The 22138-nt window shown below is 34.0% G+C and overlaps 2 protein-coding genes across 4 annotated transcripts; both read right to left on the bottom strand.

Moving 5' to 3' along the window:
• Positions 1-827: 827 nt before the first annotated feature.
• On the bottom strand, positions 828-11215 carry LOC123923240 (protein RFT1 homolog). 2 transcript variants are annotated; one of them, XM_045975926.1, is made up of 16 exons: positions 11080-11215; positions 10923-11000; positions 10111-10190; positions 9637-9731; positions 8593-8753; positions 8312-8463; positions 7386-7504; positions 6106-6269; positions 5901-5975; positions 5104-5175; positions 4039-4176; positions 2580-2735; positions 1650-1702; positions 1384-1562; positions 1200-1284; positions 828-1115 (listed from the first exon to the last, which is right to left on the bottom strand). In XM_045975926.1, exons 2-15 carry the CDS (start codon positions 10975-10977, stop codon positions 1224-1226), a joined length of 1560 nt encoding a protein of 519 aa, XP_045831882.1. In that variant the 5' UTR covers positions 10978-11000; positions 11080-11215; the 3' UTR covers positions 828-1115; positions 1200-1223. The 2 variants fall into 2 exon arrangements, with proteins under 2 accessions (XP_045831882.1, XP_045831883.1); XM_045975927.1 differs by lacking the exons at positions 828-1115; positions 1200-1284; positions 1384-1562; positions 1650-1702 and adding an exon at positions 1709-2445 and having other exon boundaries at positions 2541-2735.
• Positions 11216-15402: 4187 nt separating this feature from the next.
• On the bottom strand, positions 15403-21580 carry LOC123923534. Of its 2 annotated transcripts, none has more exons than XM_045976225.1 (14): positions 21285-21580; positions 21071-21204; positions 19782-19931; positions 19243-19354; positions 18806-19109; positions 18314-18527; positions 18074-18163; positions 17487-17742; positions 17220-17338; positions 16370-16468; positions 16229-16276; positions 16003-16113; positions 15794-15884; positions 15403-15696 (listed from the first exon to the last, which is right to left on the bottom strand). In XM_045976225.1, exons 1-14 carry the CDS (start codon positions 21520-21522, stop codon positions 15596-15598), a joined length of 2067 nt encoding a protein of 688 aa, XP_045832181.1. In that variant the 5' UTR covers positions 21523-21580; the 3' UTR covers positions 15403-15595. The 2 variants fall into 2 exon arrangements, with proteins under 2 accessions (XP_045832181.1, XP_045832182.1); XM_045976226.1 differs by having other exon boundaries at positions 19782-19941; positions 21285-21426.
• Positions 21581-22138: the final 558 nt, after the last annotated feature.

The following is a 22138-nucleotide window of genomic DNA, read 5'->3' as shown; positions in this document are numbered from 1 at the left end:
TGATGTCATTGCTAGTACCGCACTTTGCTAGAAAATCCATGCTAACATTTCATCCTCCAAGAGAGTGACACAATTTTACCTCTCAATCCAAGTTCATTAGATCAAAGGATGTTGGTAATGACAGATGCAAAGCAATGATATTTGTTCAAAGGTTTATTTAGGAGATCGATGACACCATTCTAATCAGAATAACAAAGCCGAAATTTCTCGCGGGTCATAAACCATGATAAATAGCCATAATCTCTGCATAAGTGATATTAGATAGACCTAAGTAACTCCTTAACCAGACAACCTAGCTATCACCACCACGTCTAATTAGTCCTCCCACTCCAGTACGGCCAATCGGCCAGACTGGCCACAACAACTATCAACAATATTAAGGACACTGTTTTTTCATATTAGTCACTGTGTTTATTCAAGAGTGAGTGAGGATTTCTGGGGGACACAGTAAATTTCTTAAAGTGCTCAAATGTAATACTCAGAGGATTTTTGTGTTACCGGAGCCCATTTTTCTTGAAAACCAGAGGGTTAATAAAAAAAAAAAATCGTGTAAATGTGATATAGGAAAACTATCCTAGTTGTTGAGCCCAAAATAAAGGATACACTGCTCCGGTTCAAAATGAACATGAGATTTATGATCAGAGACTCTTATTTCTTCCAGAGCCTCAGCATACTTTGAGTTGAGTAGACTCATATAGTTAAACCTCTTCCTATACTTGTTTTTATAATTCACAAAACTTAGAATTCAAGACATTGTTTAAGAAAAGTCAAGCTCCTGTCCAATTAAACCAACATATGTTGAAAAAGCAATGTGGAAAAATCAATGGTCATCTCAACATCAAATATTATGACCATAAACACGATTTTCTGTCCCATGTACACGTAATGCGTCATGTCCTGTACACCTCACCATATACAACACTCAACTTTCAGAAAAATAGATAAATAGACAAAGCAAAAACTAAGAAGAATTCACTGTAATTTGTATTCATTAAGTTAAATTTACAAAAATTTGGAAGAAGTAGCATTATGCATGTACCAAAATTTATGTTGTCAGTTTGGGACATACTGTCCCCCAGGAGAAAACTAATTAGTAATTCCTCATCTTCAACTATCTGCAAAATAAAATAAAATACTTATTTATCATATCCAAGGATAAATCTTAAAGAAATCAGTTGTTTGAAAGGAACAAAACTCACCTCATAGCTAACTTGTGGAAGTCATCAGTCCGAGTGATCACGAAAGCGAATAATTTTCTTGATGAAAGGTTTTTCCCGACAGTAGCTAAAAGATCAAAACAAAAGTATGTTAACAAAAAAGAAAGTGAGAATAAACAATTATATTCAACAGAAATTCTTAGAATAAATGGAAATGAGTACATACATCACATATGATGACACACAGAAGCAAGCCAACCCAACAGAGAAATGGATCATAAATGTTGGCCAGAAATTATCTTGGTCCAAAAATACATTCTCAGAAATGAGAGTGATTACACTTGAAAGTAACAGAATAACCCATCCTGAAGGCAAGCAGCCACGAAAAGAAAACGAGGAAGATCCCTGTGGACAAAATAGAGCAAAATATCAAAGTCAGTATCAATATTTGCATCAAATTACGGTCAACCAAATCAAAGCCAGTTGTCATACCTTGAAATAATCCTTTATGAACATTGCAGAATATAAAATCCTCAAACTCATATCTTTAGTCAAGTGAAGGATCAAAACAAAACTTTTCATTCATAAATGATGTAAATTAAATGTGAGAATCAAAGGTTGAACTAATAGGATCTAATTAATATGCTCTTTTTTTTAAGAAGGGGTCTAATTAATATGCTAATTATGGTTGAACAAATAACCGCATTAGATTTCATCTGTTTAGACAGAAGTATCTAGGTTAGGACTCTGTTGGCATGCTAGTAATGTTACTTGTCTAGGCACTGTTGCACCTGGCATAATCTAGTAAATTATCAGTGGTAGCAGCAGATCATGCCATTGGCCAATCTCGCAACCATTTAAGTCAATGTGTCTACATATATTTCAGAACATAGAGATCATACAAATATTTAGTAAAGTCGGTGTTAAAAATGCAACACAACTTCCTACTCATTCCTCATCAGAAGAACAAAACCTCCACAATGCTAGACTTTTTTATTCCTTTAATTTTTTGCTATATGATTATGAGGGGGGATGCTAGTTGAGTTTTATTGATATTAAGATACACATAAATGCAATAATGTCAAAAAGAAAGTAGGAGTTTAATTCAGCATGTTAATAAAGATCTTAAAATAATAACTATGACAGTAAATACACTAACACAGAAGAGTTAACGCATTTCCTTTGCTATATTCTCAATTTCTTTCCCATGATCAAGGGCCTTTCTTTATATATTTTCCTTAATCTTGTGCATTTAGATCTTAATTTTCCTTTAACTTTCATTTGAACACTGGGTTACAAACAATAACGGATATGTTTCAGCATCCACATGGTTACCATAAATAAGGATGAAAAACAGTGAATAGCATAAAATAAGGAACTGACAGGATTGCTGCACAGGCAACCAGAAGGCAGAAAGGATACTGAGAGAATTTGCCATGATCAAGCCAACTGACCCATATAGCTTTATTAGTAGGACATTCAGAACGACAGAGATCAAAGAGAATACAAGTAATGAATCATTTGAACGCTTGAGTTGGCTCTCTGTTGCAACTGCATGCATAAAGGCTTCAGATGTTCCTGAAACGAGGAGGAACAGATGAAGAATTTAATCCACCGGGGTTAGCTAGTTATAAATAAGGGAATTAAACAAGTGCATAAGAGATGTTGGATGAAAACTTTCTTTTGCAATCTTCATTCTTTTTATTACTCAATACTGTTTTGCTCTAGGAATTATTTCCTACTCAAAAAAGGGATCTTAACACTAGGTCATCCTAGTTCCAACACTCTTCATAATGCAATCAAATTGTACAATGTTTATGTAAAAAAATATAAAAAAATAGAGGAAGTTTATGTAGCATGTTGTATTGGAAAGTCCCATAGATTACCCTTCCATCCCTCCACTGTTTATTTCTGATATTTTAAAGTGGTCCAGCAACATCAAATCTCGTGTTCTAGTTCCTTTGTTGTGCATACTGATAGCTTCACAAACTCTGTTGCTTGTCTCTCCAAGGTTCTGGATTCTGGTGCCACCAATTACCTCTTTGGTAATAAATCCTTATTCTCTACCCTTTCTACTCAGGGTTATTTACCAACAGCTACCCCCAAAAATGGTTCCCAAACACAGTCTAGCGGGAAAGGTAGTCAGGTACTGTCAATCCTCTTCCCTACTCCTCGCCTGCAAACTTCCAAGCTTTCCAAAAATCCCTAAAGATATGCATACCATGAAGTTCAGCACCCAACATTTTGAGCTCTGATATGACTGATAGCACTGGTATTGAGTCCCAAAAAGAATGGCTTTGGTATTGAGTCCCAAAAAGAATGACTTTGGTATTGAGTCCAACATCCCTTGCCGAGAATAGTCCAGTGGTGAGTATTTGTCAGGTTTTCAAGCACCTGCATTCCCAATCAAAACCACATCTCCTTCCCCTCATACGCATGCAAACGATTATTTATAACACTCCCTACCTGCCCCTTTGTTAGTTATTTTCTGTTACAGGGGCATTTCTACCCCTCCACACATACACTTTATTCTAACAGTACAAAATTATGTAGGTTTCCAAACAGCCATGCCAATCTTACCTATCCAGCTGCCTTCATTCTGTTGGTCATTGCTAATAATAGATGGAATATACTTAAAATTACACATTTTGCTGGCTAGTCTTCTGCTGTTACTTAACTATGAAGAATCATGAAAACAATAAAACTAACATTCGATGTACTAATTCCTACCTCATCTATATAATAAAGCCCCAAGAACTATTGTGTCCAAAAAACGAGTATATGCAGAATAAACACTTAGATGTTATGGTAATAACTCATAACCAATGATAAATGTCCTTAAGGAATAAAAATTTGAGCAGCAACAGACAAGGTGAATTACCATTCATTGCCAAAACAATGACATAAAAGCAATAATAGCGGAGGACAGTTGATGCTTCTCCATCACTCCATTTTTTTCCATACAACAATCTAATGAGGGAATAAGAATAACTTGGACCAAATGCCATGAAAACAACGCCTGCAAAGCACATAGCTGGATATTATACAGCAGAATATACAATTTAATGCATAGCATGTCCAAATTTCCTCCTATGTGGAAAATAACTAAGGCTATACACGCAACTCTTAATCACAGCAGCACAAGTAACTAAATTTGTGTATAAGAATGAACAGGCAGGCTATCTGGCTTTGATAGAGCCACAATACAGAATAGCTGTGACTTGTGACAAGAAAGACTATGTAATTATCTTTAATATAAATAAATTATTGATTCTTCAAAAAAAATCACAAACTAGATATTCAAAAATCGAACTACAAAACAGTCTAAGAATTTCATACCAGTAATTTTATGGTCTCAGAAGGCTTATCAATGCCTTAGACAGCATCCTCGTTGAGGGATCATTTAACACCATTGTTATTGTCTCTATTAAAATGTGTGTCAACATACTTACTAAGCAGACAACATATTCATTGGTTTTGCATAAAATTGTTCTTCCTTGGTACACGTAATACTTACCCTAAATAACTAAGGTCAATCTGTTACAAAACTTCATTCATGGTTACATCCATGTTTGTCTATATTATTTATTTTCCCTACAGGAAGAGTCACAGTCTCATAAATAGTAAGATTCGAGTTTCCTTTTTTTTTATTCATTAAAAGACATTCATATGGAGAAAAAAATACATAACTTAAGTTTGTTTACTACGAAAGATAAGAGAATAGTAACATACAACCAATATCATATCAGGCAGCGTATCAAATGGTTATGCAGTAATTTACATTGACTGGATCTGTTTATGTGACTTTCCAATCTTTACAGAACGATAAACATTCATACAAACCATGTTACATTTATTTCAAACAAGGAACACAGTTAACTTGTCGGTACTGAACAATAGGAAAACTAATAAATACTCATCCAGCACAAAATATGAAAAGACATACCAATCAACAAAACTAACTTGAGGGATTCTGTCAAGCAGTTTCCTAATTTCTTGTGTTTTCCTGGGTATTCTCCTGTCAGCCATTACAAAAACATCTTCAGTTTGTGAAATTGAAAACAATTTCACTATAGCTGTATGCCTAGCCAAAACAGTAAACTTTATGATTAAACATGAAAGAACTGAGCATATTAGAGCTAGAACAGAAACAAAACGACAACAACAACAACAACAACAACAACAACAACAACAACAACAATAACAATAACAATAATAATAATAATAATAATAATAATAATAATAATAATAATAATAATAATAATAATAATAATAATAATAATAATAATAATAATAATAATAATAAGGACAAAACTTACGTGCATTTCCATACATGCATTTCTTACTTTTCCACTCACAAAGAGGTGGTTATTTGTGTTTTTTCATTTTGAAAAAATAAAAGAAAATTATTTTTTAATAAAAAAAACTACCTCTTTGTGAGAGGAAAAGTAAGAAATGCATGTATGGAAATGCAGGTAAGTTTTGTCCTAATAATAATAATAAATTAATAATAATAATTGACGGAACTGGTACTCAATTAAACCTAACACACTCAGGTGAATGAGGAAGAGAGAAACAATAAACAAAAGGCATGTGCACACCAAAAGATATATGCATTATGATTTCTGAAGAAACAAAGAAAAGGAAGAAACAAGAGTGAAGTAGAAGTGATTAATAACTGAAAAGAGAGCAAAACATTAAGGTTTTAAGGTTCGGAAAAAGAAAAAGAGACAGAAATAGAACCTGAAGCAGACCTTGCAAATGCTGTATATGAACTTTCTTCAAATGGTAAAAAGACAAGTCTCACCACTAAGCTACCTGAAAGGTGGTATTTTTCAAAAAAGACAATCATGTTTAGACAACAAACATGTACAGCTTGATTATATGGTTATCAAACCACACACAGCACTATCTTCTCTAGCACAAATTATTCAAACCCTATACTGACCTAATTTATCTACGAGGCCATATACAGCTTGATTATATGGTGTATCAAACCACACAAGCACTATCTTCTCTCCTTCCTGAAGCACCAACTTTCGAAAGGATTGAAAGGTAAACAGCATACACATCTTGGACAGCTGCTGGTCAAATCCAATAACTTTTCCTTTTCTGCAAAAATTTGTTATTATAAACTGCACAGTGCACAATGATAACATGAAAGAGCAAACATCGAACAAAATAAAGTTCATAAATAATTGAGTTTCAACCATTCCTTGCAAAGCATATTCAATATATACATGAATTCAGTTATGATAAAATCACGTGTAGCACTGTACGAAGACATGCTAAGACAGGCATCAATCTGACATAACACAATAGACTAATACAGGTAAGTGTATTGTTAGGAATGGACTCAAAAATTAAGAAATTAAGAAATGACAATATGTTGCTATATTGAACTGAAACAGAGGAGATATCCGCTTACAATGGTTCTGAAATGAAGAAAATTAGTAATTAAAGGAAAATGGAATGGAGACTACTCCTTTCAAGATGGATTTAGCAGAAAAGGAAAAGAAAACTGAAATATACCCAGACAGAAGGACCAGCTCCTTACTCTCTACACCAAAACCATACCCAATATCTCAAAAAAAGGCCACTGCAATTATTCCTCCCCTATCTAATACCGCTCTCATGATTTGCCCAGATTCCCCATATTCTCTCTCTCTCTCTCTCTCTCTCTCTCTCTCCAATCCCTTCTTACATGCCCCTTTTCAGTTGTTATTCTTTTCTCAATATTCCTACATTTGTCACACACTTTTCCTCAATTTCATATGGTTGTAGGCCTGATTCATTGGACCCATTTTCATGCACAACAAGATAAATTACATAGACATGCAATTTAACATGGTTCAACCGACAGCCAACTAAAGGCTTACATCCACATACAAAACAGATAAAAAAACACAATGATCGATAAAGATTACGAGTAGATTCTAGCAAATATGATCCCTCTGTAATGACCTGAGAAGATCTAGCCTACTATATTCCATTATAAGCTTGTCAGACCACTGCTAGAAAAGTAATCATCGCAAAGTTAACGAGAGATATGCCAATATAATTCCTAAAATACAGTCCTTTCCTTGAGCTACTGCTGCCTAGTTCTAAATTTGTGAACAGTCTGACTTTTCTTTAAATTCCCTTCATCTTCTTCTGGAAGAGAAAATGATAAAAGTAACAGGTAACAATCATGTAGAGATATTTCTGTCAAAAACAAAATAACTATACCTGAATGGGAAAAGGTAAGAATATCTGAATTTCCGAAAAATAACCAGATAGCCCCAATAACCAAGAAATAAGCAAGCTCCATAAGCAGACTGTGACAGCGCAAATATGATTGATTTTTCCTGGAAATTCACCTCAGGAATCAGTTGCACTTACATGGAGATTACATAAAACTCTATTCGGTAGACTCTATTCGGTAGACTCTGAATTATAAATACATAAAAATCCAATGCACATTGCTAAACTAGTTCTTATAAAATGCCAGATAGGGAAATGAAACTAACAAATAGTTGTTTTTTTTATTAAATAGTGCAACAAGTTTTCAAAAATTAATGAAATAAATTACTTGAAAGAAGCAACACTGCTGCATATGGTCCATAATGCAAGAGTAAGGCACTAGAAGTTCCTTTTGCTTGGCCATTAAACTGCCAAGATTTGACAATTATAGAGTCAAAGGGCTAGAAACCATCGGTTTCAACAACTATGTAATACAAAAAGAAATTTTATTTAAATGTCTTTCAATTAGATTTTTTTTTATCCCAAATCATCAGCAAATAATCTATTTTTAGTTTTTCTTCTCTATTTCCTACAACATTCTCTTTATTTAATTACTCCTGGTCATTAGATTGCATGTTTATTCATCTGAACAACCTTCAGTTCATCAAGAATGTAATAAATGAATTATTTATACGAGCAAAAATGAGGATAATATTTGGTCTGATGGTCTCACTTTTAATAAATTAGAACAAATTGTCTCTAAACAAAGAGAGAAACTAAAGTAATTTGCAAAGGCGGTGGTAACTGGAAAAATAGAAATTAGTCCAATAAATCAACTTGTAATTAGTATGTGACAAGAATAGTAGCAAAAGCATTGACTGTGTCTGCTTAACGAGAAGGAAAGTAAAGACCAAAATATACAAAGCTCTTACCATTCCAGTTAGCTTGACAATTAAAAAGTACATTGTCAAGCACCGTGAGAAGGTAGCTACTGTCTCAACCAACAACCGTAATTCAAGCAAGACCAAGGTCTGAGAAAGAATATACAAAGGCTCGGCCAAAAGCTCCAAAATACAGGCACAACCTGGCATAACAAGTGAACTTTATTGATTAAAGATCACATTATATGACAACATGAAGATTTATTGATTAATGATCACCCATAAAAGTAGAAGAAAGGGCAAAGAGGTGACAATAAGTTTCATTTGATTACCATTGATCAAGACAGCTTGCCCATATGGACTAAAATAACTTATTTGTTGCCACCAGAAGACAAAAAGGCATGCTACAATGGTAACAAATATTCCAAGTGGGAGACTCATCCATGCTACTTTCATTAGCCTCCCGACATCTTCTTCAATTGAAGTACCATCACTATAATGTGAAAAATATTATACATTACAATGGAGCTCGTGCAAAAGCATAGGAAAATTGAATTTTAAAAAATAATGTAAGTTATAAACCTTTAATTTCAATAATCTGAGTATTTTAATAATTCATAATATAATCTGAATATTTTAATAATTCATAATATTCTAAGCCATCAATGAATTATAAAAACAACCAACAATTGAGGGCATTAATTTACATTTTCACTAGCTCTTTCAATATAATTATAGATATACATATATCATATAGCCAACAATTGAGTGACTCAATTCAGATTTTCAATACTCTTTCTACAACATTGAACAATTATATAGTTTATCTAAGGCATCTTAAAATAATAATTACTTGCCTATGATGCTATAGCTCTAAACCTGACACTAAACTCATTTATGCCATAAATGAGTAGTTCAAAAACATAGATCGGATAAGCATAACAAAGAGAACTAAAAGAACTAAAAATCCCTCATCATCAACCATGGAAGAAGCTCAATCACTAATGATGAGTAAAGCAAGAAAACCAATTTTAGAATACTAAGTAGAGAGAATAGAAAACCTGAAGATATAAAGTGTACAAGAGTTTCTTATATAGTGTGTCTACAACAGTGCAGTTATAACTGCATGAAACTAACTCTTAACAGAATTAGTTATTCTGTCGAAATGTGCAAGCTGAACACAGGCTCAACAGAAACTAAGGCCTAGTACAATAGAGTAAACTGCGTATAAGATAGAAGGCCTGTGGCCCAATGAACAATGAGAGCACACTAACATTTATATTCCTAATAGCTAAACTAACTTGATAACAGTGAACATAATTTCCTAAGTGCATAGTTATTCCTACGTAATAGAATTAGCAAAGTATAAGGATCACCGTTTCATATCCATTCTCATGCATGCTCGCCGGAAGCCCTCCCGGCTAAGAAATAAAACACATGTGACAAATAGATGAAACTGCACTGCATACATCTGCATAGAAAAAAAAAAGATGACGTCATGGTAAATTAAATTTTATCAAAAGAGCTTACAGTGCAACTCAGAACAACACCAACAACAACAGCAAAGCACATATGATACACAGACAAAAAAAGCCACTGAAATAAAGAAAGTTAGAATCAAAGCAGGCGACAAAAATGTATACTGGTATCACTGATGCTATATCAAAGCCAAGTAAATGAGAAGAAACATCAAAACTGGAATAGTAAGTGAAAACACCTCATTTTAAGAAATCTGGCTCATCTAAAGTGAGGCTCACTTTAAAGTGAACCAAATTCCATTTTAAGATGTAAGTTACAATCATACACTCAGAAGGTGGTAACAGCAATCAAAATTGGGGGAAAAAACTTACCGCGTAGTCCTCTTCTGTGAGATGCCTTACAATCCATGTATTGAATATAAATGGAATTCCTCTTGACAAGAATTGAGTAGCTGGATACATGTTATCCCAAAAAATATCAGAATCAGCCAACTCACATAAAGCTTTACTAAGTAAAAAATGTGAGCGCACGCGCGCGCACACACACACACACACACAATGTATTTAAGAAAGCATATTATTCAAGAGAAAATAGGACATGCATTGTCGGTATAAATTTGTTTTATCATGACATTCATTTGCAGTTATTTTTAAAATGCAGTTACAAAATGGACTTATGTGGCAATATGAGGAGCTCGGAGCTCGGAGCTCTCATTGGATGCTGTGGTAAAACTAATCTGCCGCAGCTATGATCCTCATTGAACTCATTATTCAATTCAGAGAAAGACTTGAAGAATATAAATAAATTCCAACCAAATATAGGATAGGTGATTTTAGAATAACCGAGTCACGAGCCAAATGTAAATCTAATTAAGGTCTATTTGAATTGGCTTATTTGAGCTTATCTACTTACATAAACACTCGTGAAACTATTTCAGATAACTCCGAAAACAACTTACGCATGTCCATAAGCTGTTTTCACTTTTCAGTTTATTTTTATAAGCTCTCCAGGATAGCTCTTGAACACAACTTGTAACTTATACGAAAACAATATAACTTTATTTTATCCTTTGTTATAGAAATAGCTCATTATCATTTACAAGCAAATTAAGTTGCTTATACTAAAAGCTCCAAATTAAGTTGTTTCTCTCAACATCTAAAAAAGTGAAAAATAATAAGCAAACCTAAAAGGTATTTGAAGGTGCGAGACAAATTGGTAGGATCTTTATCCTTCGACATTGAAATTGGAATTGAATTAAAAACTGCAAAAATGAAAACGTTTGATATTAGCTTCTGAAATCGAAAGATATTGAATTGAATAATGGTAGCTGAGTTAAATACCTAATTTAGATGGTTTGGTTGGTTAGAAGACGGTGAACGGTGGATGGATCGCGATGCCGTAGAATTCCGGCGACGGTAATGTGTTCGTTCGGTTGGGGAGAAAACAGTTTCAAGCAACACAGTCACGGACACACTTGGTAATTTTGTCCTATCAGAATATAACACGTCAACCATTTAGTACACGTCAGATTATTATCAAAGGTGAATTTCTTCATCCTTATTCCTTAGTCACGACCAACCAAAATAGGACACGTCATTTAAATTTAAAATATTTCACCAAAAATTAAAAAGCCTAAAATCTTTTAGTGATCTTTGTTTGCTCCCCTCCCGTTGCTCTTCCAAAGTTCTCCGATTATGGATTATCGTTTCTTTTTTTAATTTTTTTCGATATTTTTACTCTCGTCATTTAGATTCAACAATTTTGAAATTAACATTTACTTTATTTATAGAATGTGATTCTCAAACCAAAATCTCAAAAATTATCATCGCAACACCTTTTCAACCAGCATGCCACTTGCCTAACACAAGTTCTCTCCCAAGCGAATCCCACCATAGTCGCTCATTATTCGGTTTAAGCTTAGACACACATCGACCCATTGTCTCTAACAACATGCATTGACTTTGTAGAGGAATCAAATTTTGAATTTTAGATATTTATTTCAAGATTCATTTTTAAAAAGTTTGATTGTGATGAACAAACCTTCGAGATTTTTTTTTGAACATGAAACTCATAGTGCACATTGTAAATGTTTATTGTAATTTGAATAATTTACATGAGAATTCTTTTGGTTCAATTTCTAGTCTATCAATCTAATATCTATAACTCTAGCCTCTAGGTACATTTTTGAAAGCAACATAAGTGGCAACTATGACGCAAATGAGAAAATTTGAAATGATTTTCACGTATCTTTAGAGCTTGAACCGCTTAACACCATCCGAATGGAACCATCTATTGCCTAACAAAACTAATGACATGTTAACATGATTAAACTCACACGACATTTGTTTTTTTTCAATTTCTTTGAGCTCGAATCAAATGTTGGGTCTTTGTTCATCCCAAATGTTAAGAATGTAATGCAAAATAGACAAACATAAAGGATGTTGAATATAATGTTGGTTAGATTGTCAATTACAACAATCAACATTTAGATGAGAACCCACTTGAGTTGGCCTGGTGATATTGGCTTGAAAGTTTACTTCTTTCAAGGTCTCAAATCAATTCCCTCTGATGTTAATTACGATGGACTAGTCCATACAGAGCTGGTGAAAACTCTGGTGTTAATTATGATGATATTGTAATGGATAAATAGATTCTAGGGACGAAACCGATAAAATCGAGTCTCAAAGTAGGAATTCTAATGAATTGAATAGAATTCGGTACAAATGAGAAATGTAAAATAAATTGAGAGTTGTTTTTTAGAGAAGAAGATAATTTGTTAAATATTGATTGATTGCCTTTTTCAAAGTGAGACACAATGCCTTTAAATACAACCCTAAGGGCTAAAATAGTAAAATGACATAAGATAAATTATTATTTAAAATAAACTATTAATTGATACTTAAATCCTGTCACAATACCCTCCCCTTCAAACATCCTTGTCCTCAAGGATTAACAATCACAAGTGCCATGTTTAAGAGGCAAAGCTTTCCATTTGCTTAGAACTTTAGCATGTCGAACACTTCCCCTATTGATCATCTTCCTGTGCAAGACAGCTACAAAAGCAAACTGATTTAGAACTAGTCGAGATCTCTCTGGTGAAGAGTAGGCAGCAACATATTTGGTTGTGAAAAGTTTCAATCCAAGCACATGGAACAAGTTATGAGTCTCTAAATTGTGAGATGTAGTGGATTTGAATATTGAAGCCACATCTAGCTGAACTACTGCATTCCAAACCATGCTAGTAACAATGCAAACCATGCTAGTAACGTTTGTATGCATGCAGATTAAATTACCACTACTATCCTTGATATCTAGAATAAATGGATGGATGTAGTTATACAAACAAAACACCAACTGTGTATCATCAGAAAAATAATCAATGACATAGTAAGAATAACCTTCCACCATTTGTCCAATTTTCTTTAGTTCCTGTAAAAAATTTGAACAAAATGTTGATGGCTCCTCCATTCCAAAATGAGTTTGCCGAGTAGCAACCAAACCATTGCAAAATAGAATAATTTTCCTTGGTGGTATTGCAGAGAGCTTTTTCAAACCATAAGCAACAAAAACACCACTAAGATTAAAACACTTTGTGTTGAGAGAATTAACCACATAAAGCCTAACAAAGTCTTCTTTTGATATCTGCATAATTAATCAGTCTTCCATAGATAAAAAACTTCAAAGAACTCCAATGCAACATGTTGGTAATGGTGTACTCAACAAGCTTAATATCCACCCTTTGAAGGTCTTTGGATAAATCAAGAGAAACACTTTCTGACTCAAGATCTCTACACCTACTAAAGATAGCATCCCAAACAACCACAAGGTACTTTGACATTTGATCAAACAGTTGGATGAAATAATTAGGGTCTTCAAGTGGATAATGATTTGTCTCCACAAAATTCAGTATATAAATCCACATCCATCTTAAAAGCCATTTTGTTATTTCATCATAATACATCCAAACACAATCAGAATCATAACCTTTACTAAGAAAATTATAGTGAAAAACCTGAAATATTGCTTTTGCCCACCGGAAATATTGATCTGGTGGTGTAGGCACTGACGACAGAGTCCTATTGTTGCCATGTGTGAACTGCATTCTTGCTGAGTGATTGTGTATGATGTTGCCATTCTTTACAAGTGGGATACTCAAGGTCCACGCATCTTCCTCAACATGGTGTGAGCAAGCTTTTCCAATTGATTTGCTCTTTCTCCGATCTACAGAGAATGAAAGGAAAATTGTATCCGACAAACCCTTCCTCCCCACAGAAAACTTTTGCACTGTGTTTCGATACATTTCACTAAAAATCTTATATCTATTTTGGATTATGATGATTTTTGGTACCCATGGCCAGCCTGAAGCTTGTCCAGGTGAAGATTGCATCGTTTGGAACTCGGTTATTGTTGGAGACGTTTGTGACAGAATTGAAGAGAATGGACACTCACTTGAGGGTGTCGTTCTTGATAGAAACGGAACGAAATAAGTTGGCGGAAACGAGAGCGACAGCAATCCACCGGGATCAAAACATTTGAGATTGTCAAAGCTTAGAAGGACTTTTAGTTGTCGAACCATAACTGGCACAGATGCTGTCATGGTTGCTAGTTGGTTTAAAGATGTGGCTTTCATCTTTTTCATGGACATTTCATCAAACACTTGAAGGGCAGGTTGCAGCAAACTATAGGCATCAATACTTGGCTTTGCAGTGAAACCTTCCTTGATTGACGGTGTCGGAACAACATTACAACCAGTTAAGAAAGAAGAGTCCCTAGCAATATTCTTCATCTCTGAATTTGAATCTACAATTACTTTGGCTTCAACATGTGTCTTCTTTGTGTCCTCATTGCCAGGCAACATTGAATTAGAGAAAATTGGAGTCGAATAAGAAATCTTCTGGTTCAAGATTGTGGACGTTAAGTTCAGGGTTTGTTGTGTTGTGCAGTTGATCGGAGCTGCAAAGACACCATCAATTTTGGGAGAATAAACTTCTGTAGAGGTAACACCAGGTCCCTCGTTCTGCTTCTGCTCTATGAAACCTTCACTATCCAGATCAATTTCTTCTTCATCTTCCTTCATTATCATTTGAATATTTGTGTGATGAAGCAATTGATGTTCCACAGTAAAAGGTTTATCGCATATAAAACATATACCCATTTCCATCTTTTCTTCTGCTTCCTCAACACTACAAATTTTCACCAATTTGTACTCTGCACCCATAATCTGCGATGAATCGAAGGCTCTAGATACCAATTGTAATGGATAAATAGATTCTAGGGACGAAACCGATAAAATCGAGTCTCAAAGTAAGAATTCTAATGAATTGAATAGAATTTGGTACAAATGAGAAATGTAAAATAAATTGAGAGTTGTTTTTTAGAGAAGAAGATAATTTGTTAAATATTGATTGATTGCCTTTTTCAAAGTGAGGCACAATGCTTTTAAATACAACCCTAAGGGCTAAAATAGTAAAATGACATAAGATAAATTATTATTTAAAATAAACTATTAATTGATACTTAAATCCTGTCACAGATATGAACTGAACAAACTATTTTTATATGTGAGATGTATTGGTGCACAATAGTGACTTTGTTAAAGAGAAGTTTTGAGGAGGATATTGCAGAGAAGAGAACATAAAGAGAAGTTTTGAGCCACAAACCAATAAAGCAAAAGTACAGGAAAGCTAATTATACAATTTTATAGCATAATATGCACAAGCACAGGTACCATTGAGGTTAGTACTGGATCCTGTTATCCACAAACTATAAACAAGAAATAATCATGGACTAGTGTATTAATGGTACCCTGCGGCTATAATCAAACATTATGTACAGTTACCGTATGTAAAAAAAAATTTACACTGGGAACCCTGCTAAAATGTTACTTTCCACCTTTTGTATCCAACCACAAATGATAGTATTGACCGATTCTGGCACCTCATCATGGGGACAATGGCCTGTAATGTTAAGGAAAATAAAAAGATCAATTTGAAACCACCGCTAAGGCGTCTTATTCTTAAATTAAAAAGAACAGATATATAAAATTTTCGTTACCGGCATCTAATTCCTTGATTATAACACCATCACAGTGCTCTTTAAGCATAGCTATGGTGGCATTGGAGTCAGAAATTGGATCTTTCATTCCCTGGCAAAATGAAATAAAAAACAGCATATATAAAGTTAAACCAGAAAATTAGCATTCACAATCACATTATTCGATCTTTTTGGTTTTCCCTCAATATTTCCTACCCATGTTACAATACCTGTATAATTAGAACCTTTTCCTTGACATCTTCGAGAAGATAGTTAAGAGGTATGGAAAGATTAAAGCTAAAGATGCTTTCCAAGACCACAGGCACACCAGGGTCATAAGACTTTTAATATGTAAAGGAGATGTCAAAAAGAATTATAGAATTGTGTGTGTGTGTGTGTGTGTGTGTTAGAATGCAAAACAAAAAAATTAGATTATAGAAGTAAACTAGAGGATACTGCTCTTAGCATTTCATTTATGAGCCAATCATCTGCCCTTTCAACCTTCTGCAAAGTAAAATGCCACAGAATCAGGCACCATCGATGTCAGTGCATAACAAATACATGAGATTAAAAATTAGCGACAAAAATTACACTTACAGTTGGATAACATTTCTTAACAGTGTCTTGAATTGTTAGCCTCAAGAAAAATAGAAGAATGCGAGAACCCAACCATGTAGCCCCTGACGTTTGTCTATCCTGAATGTTAACAAGTAAATAGGAAAGCATATGTTAGATAGAATAATCCAATTATGTTTTACTCATACTAAGAAATAAACAGTGTCAAAATAAATATCTAAAGAAAAGCAAAATAATCCCAACTTCAAGATCTATGATGCGAACCCGGATTACAGTAGAAACAATTAGAACTTAGAAGAAAATAGATCAAAAATGAAAATAAAGAAGTGTGTTATTTATGAAAATGAAAGGAAAATACAATAGAATGAGATCCTAAATCCTATTGTCCTAGAGATAAACTCCTCTAACAACCAATGCTCTCTCCACCGAACCTCCTTATAACAGAATCCCATTTCACAATTCATTTCCCACTCCTCTCTTCGTCAAATGGATATTTCCAAATTGTCCTTCTCTATTTCTCTTAACATAACCTCTCCATACTATGAGCCTAGACAACTTATACGCTAACTTTCACTTTGAGTTAACTTTCTCAACATGGGTCCTATCAATCAATTACCAAAATAATATGCAGTTTTGGATGCTACTCTCAATTTAAGAAAATTATACGGTCATGAGATGATACACATCGGGTAAAACATAGATTTTAAAATCTAGAAATCCAACTTCTATTGCAGATTTTACAATAATAGAAATAGAGGGGGGGAATTTAAAAATGTCAAGAAAAAGCATATTCTTTGTTTTTCAGGCAAATCTCCCAAAACAAAAATCATGCATTGCAAGTATAGAATGAACTTCAGTTGTCTTCGCTTACACTTGGCCTAGACAATGATAAGGATGTATTTCTTGGGATAACATTGCCAGCACTGTTGATCAAGACGGTGGATTTGATCAAAACACTCCAAACTCGAGAAACAATAGCAACAATGTAACCTGGAGTCAGGAAATGTATTTAGTAAATGATCAAGCAAGAACAAACTGGTGAGAAAAATTATGTGCTGGAGCCAAGGTCTGTGCTGTGGATGTTTGTGAAAAAGACTTTTTTAAAGAAAGGTGTACCCAATTTATGTTTAAATCATACCACCAATTGAGTTGCCAACAAGGTGAACTGGTTCCCCCACAACATCAACAATAAAATCTCTCAATAGTTCAGCCCACAAGAGCTCAGTGTATAAAATATTTGGCTTTTCAGATTTGCCAAATCCTAACAATGTAATAGCCCAAACTCGATTTCCAGCTCTAGCTAAATCGTGTATGTTGTCACGGTAGTGCTCTGCAAAGGCACCAAAACCATGCACAAGAAGAACAGCAGGACCCTCTTCACCGGCAACTGTATACTGAGAAAAGCATTTTCGCCAATAAATTAGCAGAACTACTTATGTTGTAAGAACTATTGCATGTTCTTAACTTTTTTCATTGAGGATAGAAAATTGATCAGACTCTTGGAAAGGGAATTGAGTTCCTACAACACACTCTCTAAAACATTCTTTTGAACAAACTCTATTGTTTTATTGGTTGGAATTCAAATGGAACCCTATTTTGGAAACATGTCCCACTAAATTAGGTGGATCCATAAGAATTACAGCCAATAGTTGAGAAGAGTGTGTGTCCCTATCATTTCTCTTAATAGGAAATCAAATTTTGACTATGAGCGAAACAATTTAATACCTGAATAAGAAAACCATTCCATCTCCATATCCGTGTTGACTGTTTTTCATCATTATTTATTTGATTTCTCAAAGCCAAAAGCCAATACCACTAGAACACCAAAAATATAAAATAATCCATTTAATAAAAAAGATGAAAGATAAAAAAAGAGGTCAGGGAAACTACCCATGTATAACAGATAAGACAAAACCAAATAACAATCTGTACTCTTAAACACAGCAAAATTGTTATAATTAGTACCTCCTTTGAAAACACAGCCTCAACTGCTGCTTCAATGGTGGCAGTTGAATATCCAAAGGGAGGTAAGAATCCACCATTTCGTTCTTTCTCATATTTGATAGCTTCATAGTGTACTCTTCTTCTAGATATAATGCCCAGAGACAGGGCAGGACCAAATAGTGCGTTAAACGATGCTCCATTTCGACTTTCTGAAGCACGCAGTTTTGCATGTACCCTAAACAAATTTAAGGAGAAGCAAAATTTCATTATGTGTACTTTTCTTTATATTTAAGTTAATGAATGCAACAGGAAGTTTTTAGAAACATGGAATACAAAGCAACAGTATGTATCAATGTAAGAAAAAATATAGGAGTAGAAGATTACAAACAAGAAACAGAAAACAAAGAAGATGAAGATTTTTCATAATTGAAAATACTTAGTTTCAGACACCAGGTTGTTCAAGAAATTGGCGAAAGAAAACAGAATCTTAGAAATAGGGTTATCACTACATACTCTTGCCAATCCTCACGAGCCGTTCCCTCCAAATACCTCAAATATGCAGCCAATGCATTTAGTACATTATATGTTCCACCTCCTACAACATTTCCTTTTTGTGTAACAAACACAGATTCATTTGATTCCCTTGACTGCATCTGTCTAAAGCTATAACTTCTTTCCCCGCTCTCACTAGACTTCAACATTTCTCTGCCTAACAAGGTTTCAGCTGATGTCTCCTTGATCAAAGTCCAATCATCACTTGATTTATGTTGGTTCTTAGCCATAAATCCCTTAACATCATCATACGCGGGAAGATCACCTAATTCAATGAACAATTATCACATGACTTTTGGCAACATCATAAAGTGCATTAGCATATCCAATCATCTTTTGAAAGAAAAAAAAATACATGATGAATTATGATAGGAAAAGCCATCCACCACAAAACTCACCCCAGTCTAGTTCCATTTCTGCACCAGGTAGTGTTGAAAGCTGAAGAGGTGTAGTTACATGGAGCCGGAGTTTCTCAAAGTCGTCATACGATGCAGCAAGATTTTGCAGCACCTATGTGATAATGATCAATCAAACATAACTGAATCACTTAAAAGAATCACCACCATGAAACAAGTTTGACATTCTTAGTCAACTTAACCAAGCAAGTGAAGATGAGAGAACCACCAATTTAGTCCCAAAATTGTACACGCCGGTTAACGTGATCTAAAAAATAACGAAATTTTAAATGATCACAGAAAGTTGAAGATTCTCAATAACATCAGTCTTTACAGGTTAGGCAATTTAGTCTATGAAATTCTCCCAACCGAAAAGATTAATGTGATTGAGAATTGTCAACTTTGACAAATTATTTTGGAATTTCATTAATTTTAAGGATCAAATTGACCGAATCCTACAATATCATATACTAAATTGGTGTTTCACTCCAATAAAAATATTGGAATTATCAAACAAAATCAATTACTATCAAGCTACCGACCTTTATATCATAAAATGGAGTCTTCCACAATTCAATTCTTGGAGTGTCTTGTGAAACCTTCATCGAATTCAAACGCTGGTTGACAACATCCATGATAAAGAGCAGTTCATACTCCACCTCTTGTTCCACAAATATACAAGTGGCTTGGACCTGTTCCATCCTGACAGCGATGAATTGAATTTGTTTAAGGGGAAAAAATAAATGAATGGAACAAGTGCTTCAAAAACCTTAAAATATCCTCTCATCCTCATGCACCCAATGATTGCAATTCATTGATCAAGCTAAGTATTAATTAACTACCAAACTACTACTTGCTTTCCTTCTCAATGATAGTTCAAGATTTTTTATCATACTAAGGTAAGATAATCAATAATTTCTATTTTAAGAAATTATTTGTCTTTTTCTATAATACACTTAACTATTTTTTTATATCAATTCATATACTTCTCTATCTCTAATAAATGGCTTAAGGTATTATTGTCAAAAAATTAACCAATGTCACTATGAATTTTAAATAGGCCGGATAAATAGTGTTAACAAATAGTAATAAAACATTTCTAAAAAAGTAACACTTGGAACCTTCTTTGGATTGGCTTATCAAAGCTTATCAACTGCTATAAACACTTGTGACTGCGAAACTCTTTGAGATAACTTATGAAAACAGATTATCACATGCTTATATTCATAAGTTATTTTTAGAATAGCTTATACATTAACACTTATATGATAAGTGATTATGCTTTTAGCGCTTAATTAATTTGTTTATCCATCCCGTTTGGATTTGGCTTATTTTTTAGCTTATGAAAATAGCTTATGCAAATAAATAAAGTTTTATGTTAATTCATAAGTTTTTACTAACAAAAATTGTATCTTTATAAGCTATTTTCTAATAAACTACCTTGAAAAGCTTATAATATTGCATAAAAGCTTATTTATTTGCATAAGTTGTTTCGCATAAGCTAAAAAATAAGTCAATCCAAACGGGCCTGGCTTAAGGTTTCATTGTAAAAAAATTAACCAATGTCACTATGAATAGTAATTAAAATTTTCTAAAAAAAGTAACACTAAGAACCCTCTTTGGATTGGCTTATCCAAGCCTATCAACCGGTATAAACACTTGTGACTGTGAAACTATTTGAGATAACTTATGAAAACAGATTATGAAATGCTTATATTCATAAGCTATTTTTAGAATATAGCTTATACATTAACACTTATATGATAAGTTATTATGCTACGCTGTTTATCCTATAAAAGCCTAAAAGAGAACTAATTAACTAACTAACTACCTCTGCTGCAAGGTTCTGTATGACATTCTCAGCATTGCCAAACCTAACCATGAGATCGGAACCACGATCACGCAACGACTCCCTCAAATCTTGCAAAGCGAACAGAACCAGTTCAAGCATTTCATCGGAAAAACCTGCAAAATAAAACACTGATTCAGTTCCGAACTCGAGAGTGATGACTGATGATGATGATGAATTTTGAATTGATACTTACGAGAAAGGATGCGGTGATCGAAGACGTAAACAGGAACAATGGATTGAAATTTGGAGGCTGCGAGGAGTCCAGGGTGGTCGTCTGTTCGGAGATCGTGCTTGAACCAGAGAATGGCGGTGTCGGCGGATGATGGTGCGGTCGAGCAACAACGGTGAGTTGGAGAGAAACGGCGGTTGTTAGGGAAGCGGGAAAGTGAGGGAAAATTGGAAGGAAAATGCGGGAAAGTTAGGAGAGGCATTTTGGGAAAAGCGGCGAGAGTATTGAATTGAAAGTGTGTTGTGTGTTTGAAATTGAATGAACATGAAGAAAAAAGAGATTGTGCATTTTTGGTGATTTTATATTTGTGGCGGAGAAAATTGAATACAAATTTTATTTTATTTTATTTTTGAACGAGAACACTGATTTTAATTGACCAAAAGAATCCACCACTAGTTGAGAAAATCCATACAGGAAATACTGTATGTTACGAGTTTAATGGATATATTCTGATATTGTAAATTTTTACACGGACATCCAATATGAATCAAACATATCTCCATGTCATACAATTATAGTGAGATGTAATAGGATGATTTGACGGAATATACGATTGCTATTGATTGACAATGTAATTTTTTTTTTTTTTTTTAAAGAATTGACAATGTAAAATTAGATTACACTTTATGTGCATATACATTTTTCTCAACAGTGATGCTATTTATCGCGAGAGCTACTTTCACGAATACCTCACGAATTGGCCCTTAGCCAATCAAATTCATTGTTGACCGGAAATCATGGGCGGTTCAATAAAAATATAATAATAGCTCTGTTTTTTACGTTGTTTTACACTTACTTCACTCTGACTTCTCTTTCAT

The sequence above is a fragment of the Trifolium pratense genome, linkage group LG4 (assembly GCF_020283565.1).
Source record: "Trifolium pratense cultivar HEN17-A07 linkage group LG4, ARS_RC_1.1, whole genome shotgun sequence".
Taxonomy (NCBI): Eukaryota; Viridiplantae; Streptophyta; class Magnoliopsida; order Fabales; family Fabaceae; genus Trifolium; species Trifolium pratense.
This window is presented reverse-complemented; position numbering and strand designations above follow the sequence as displayed.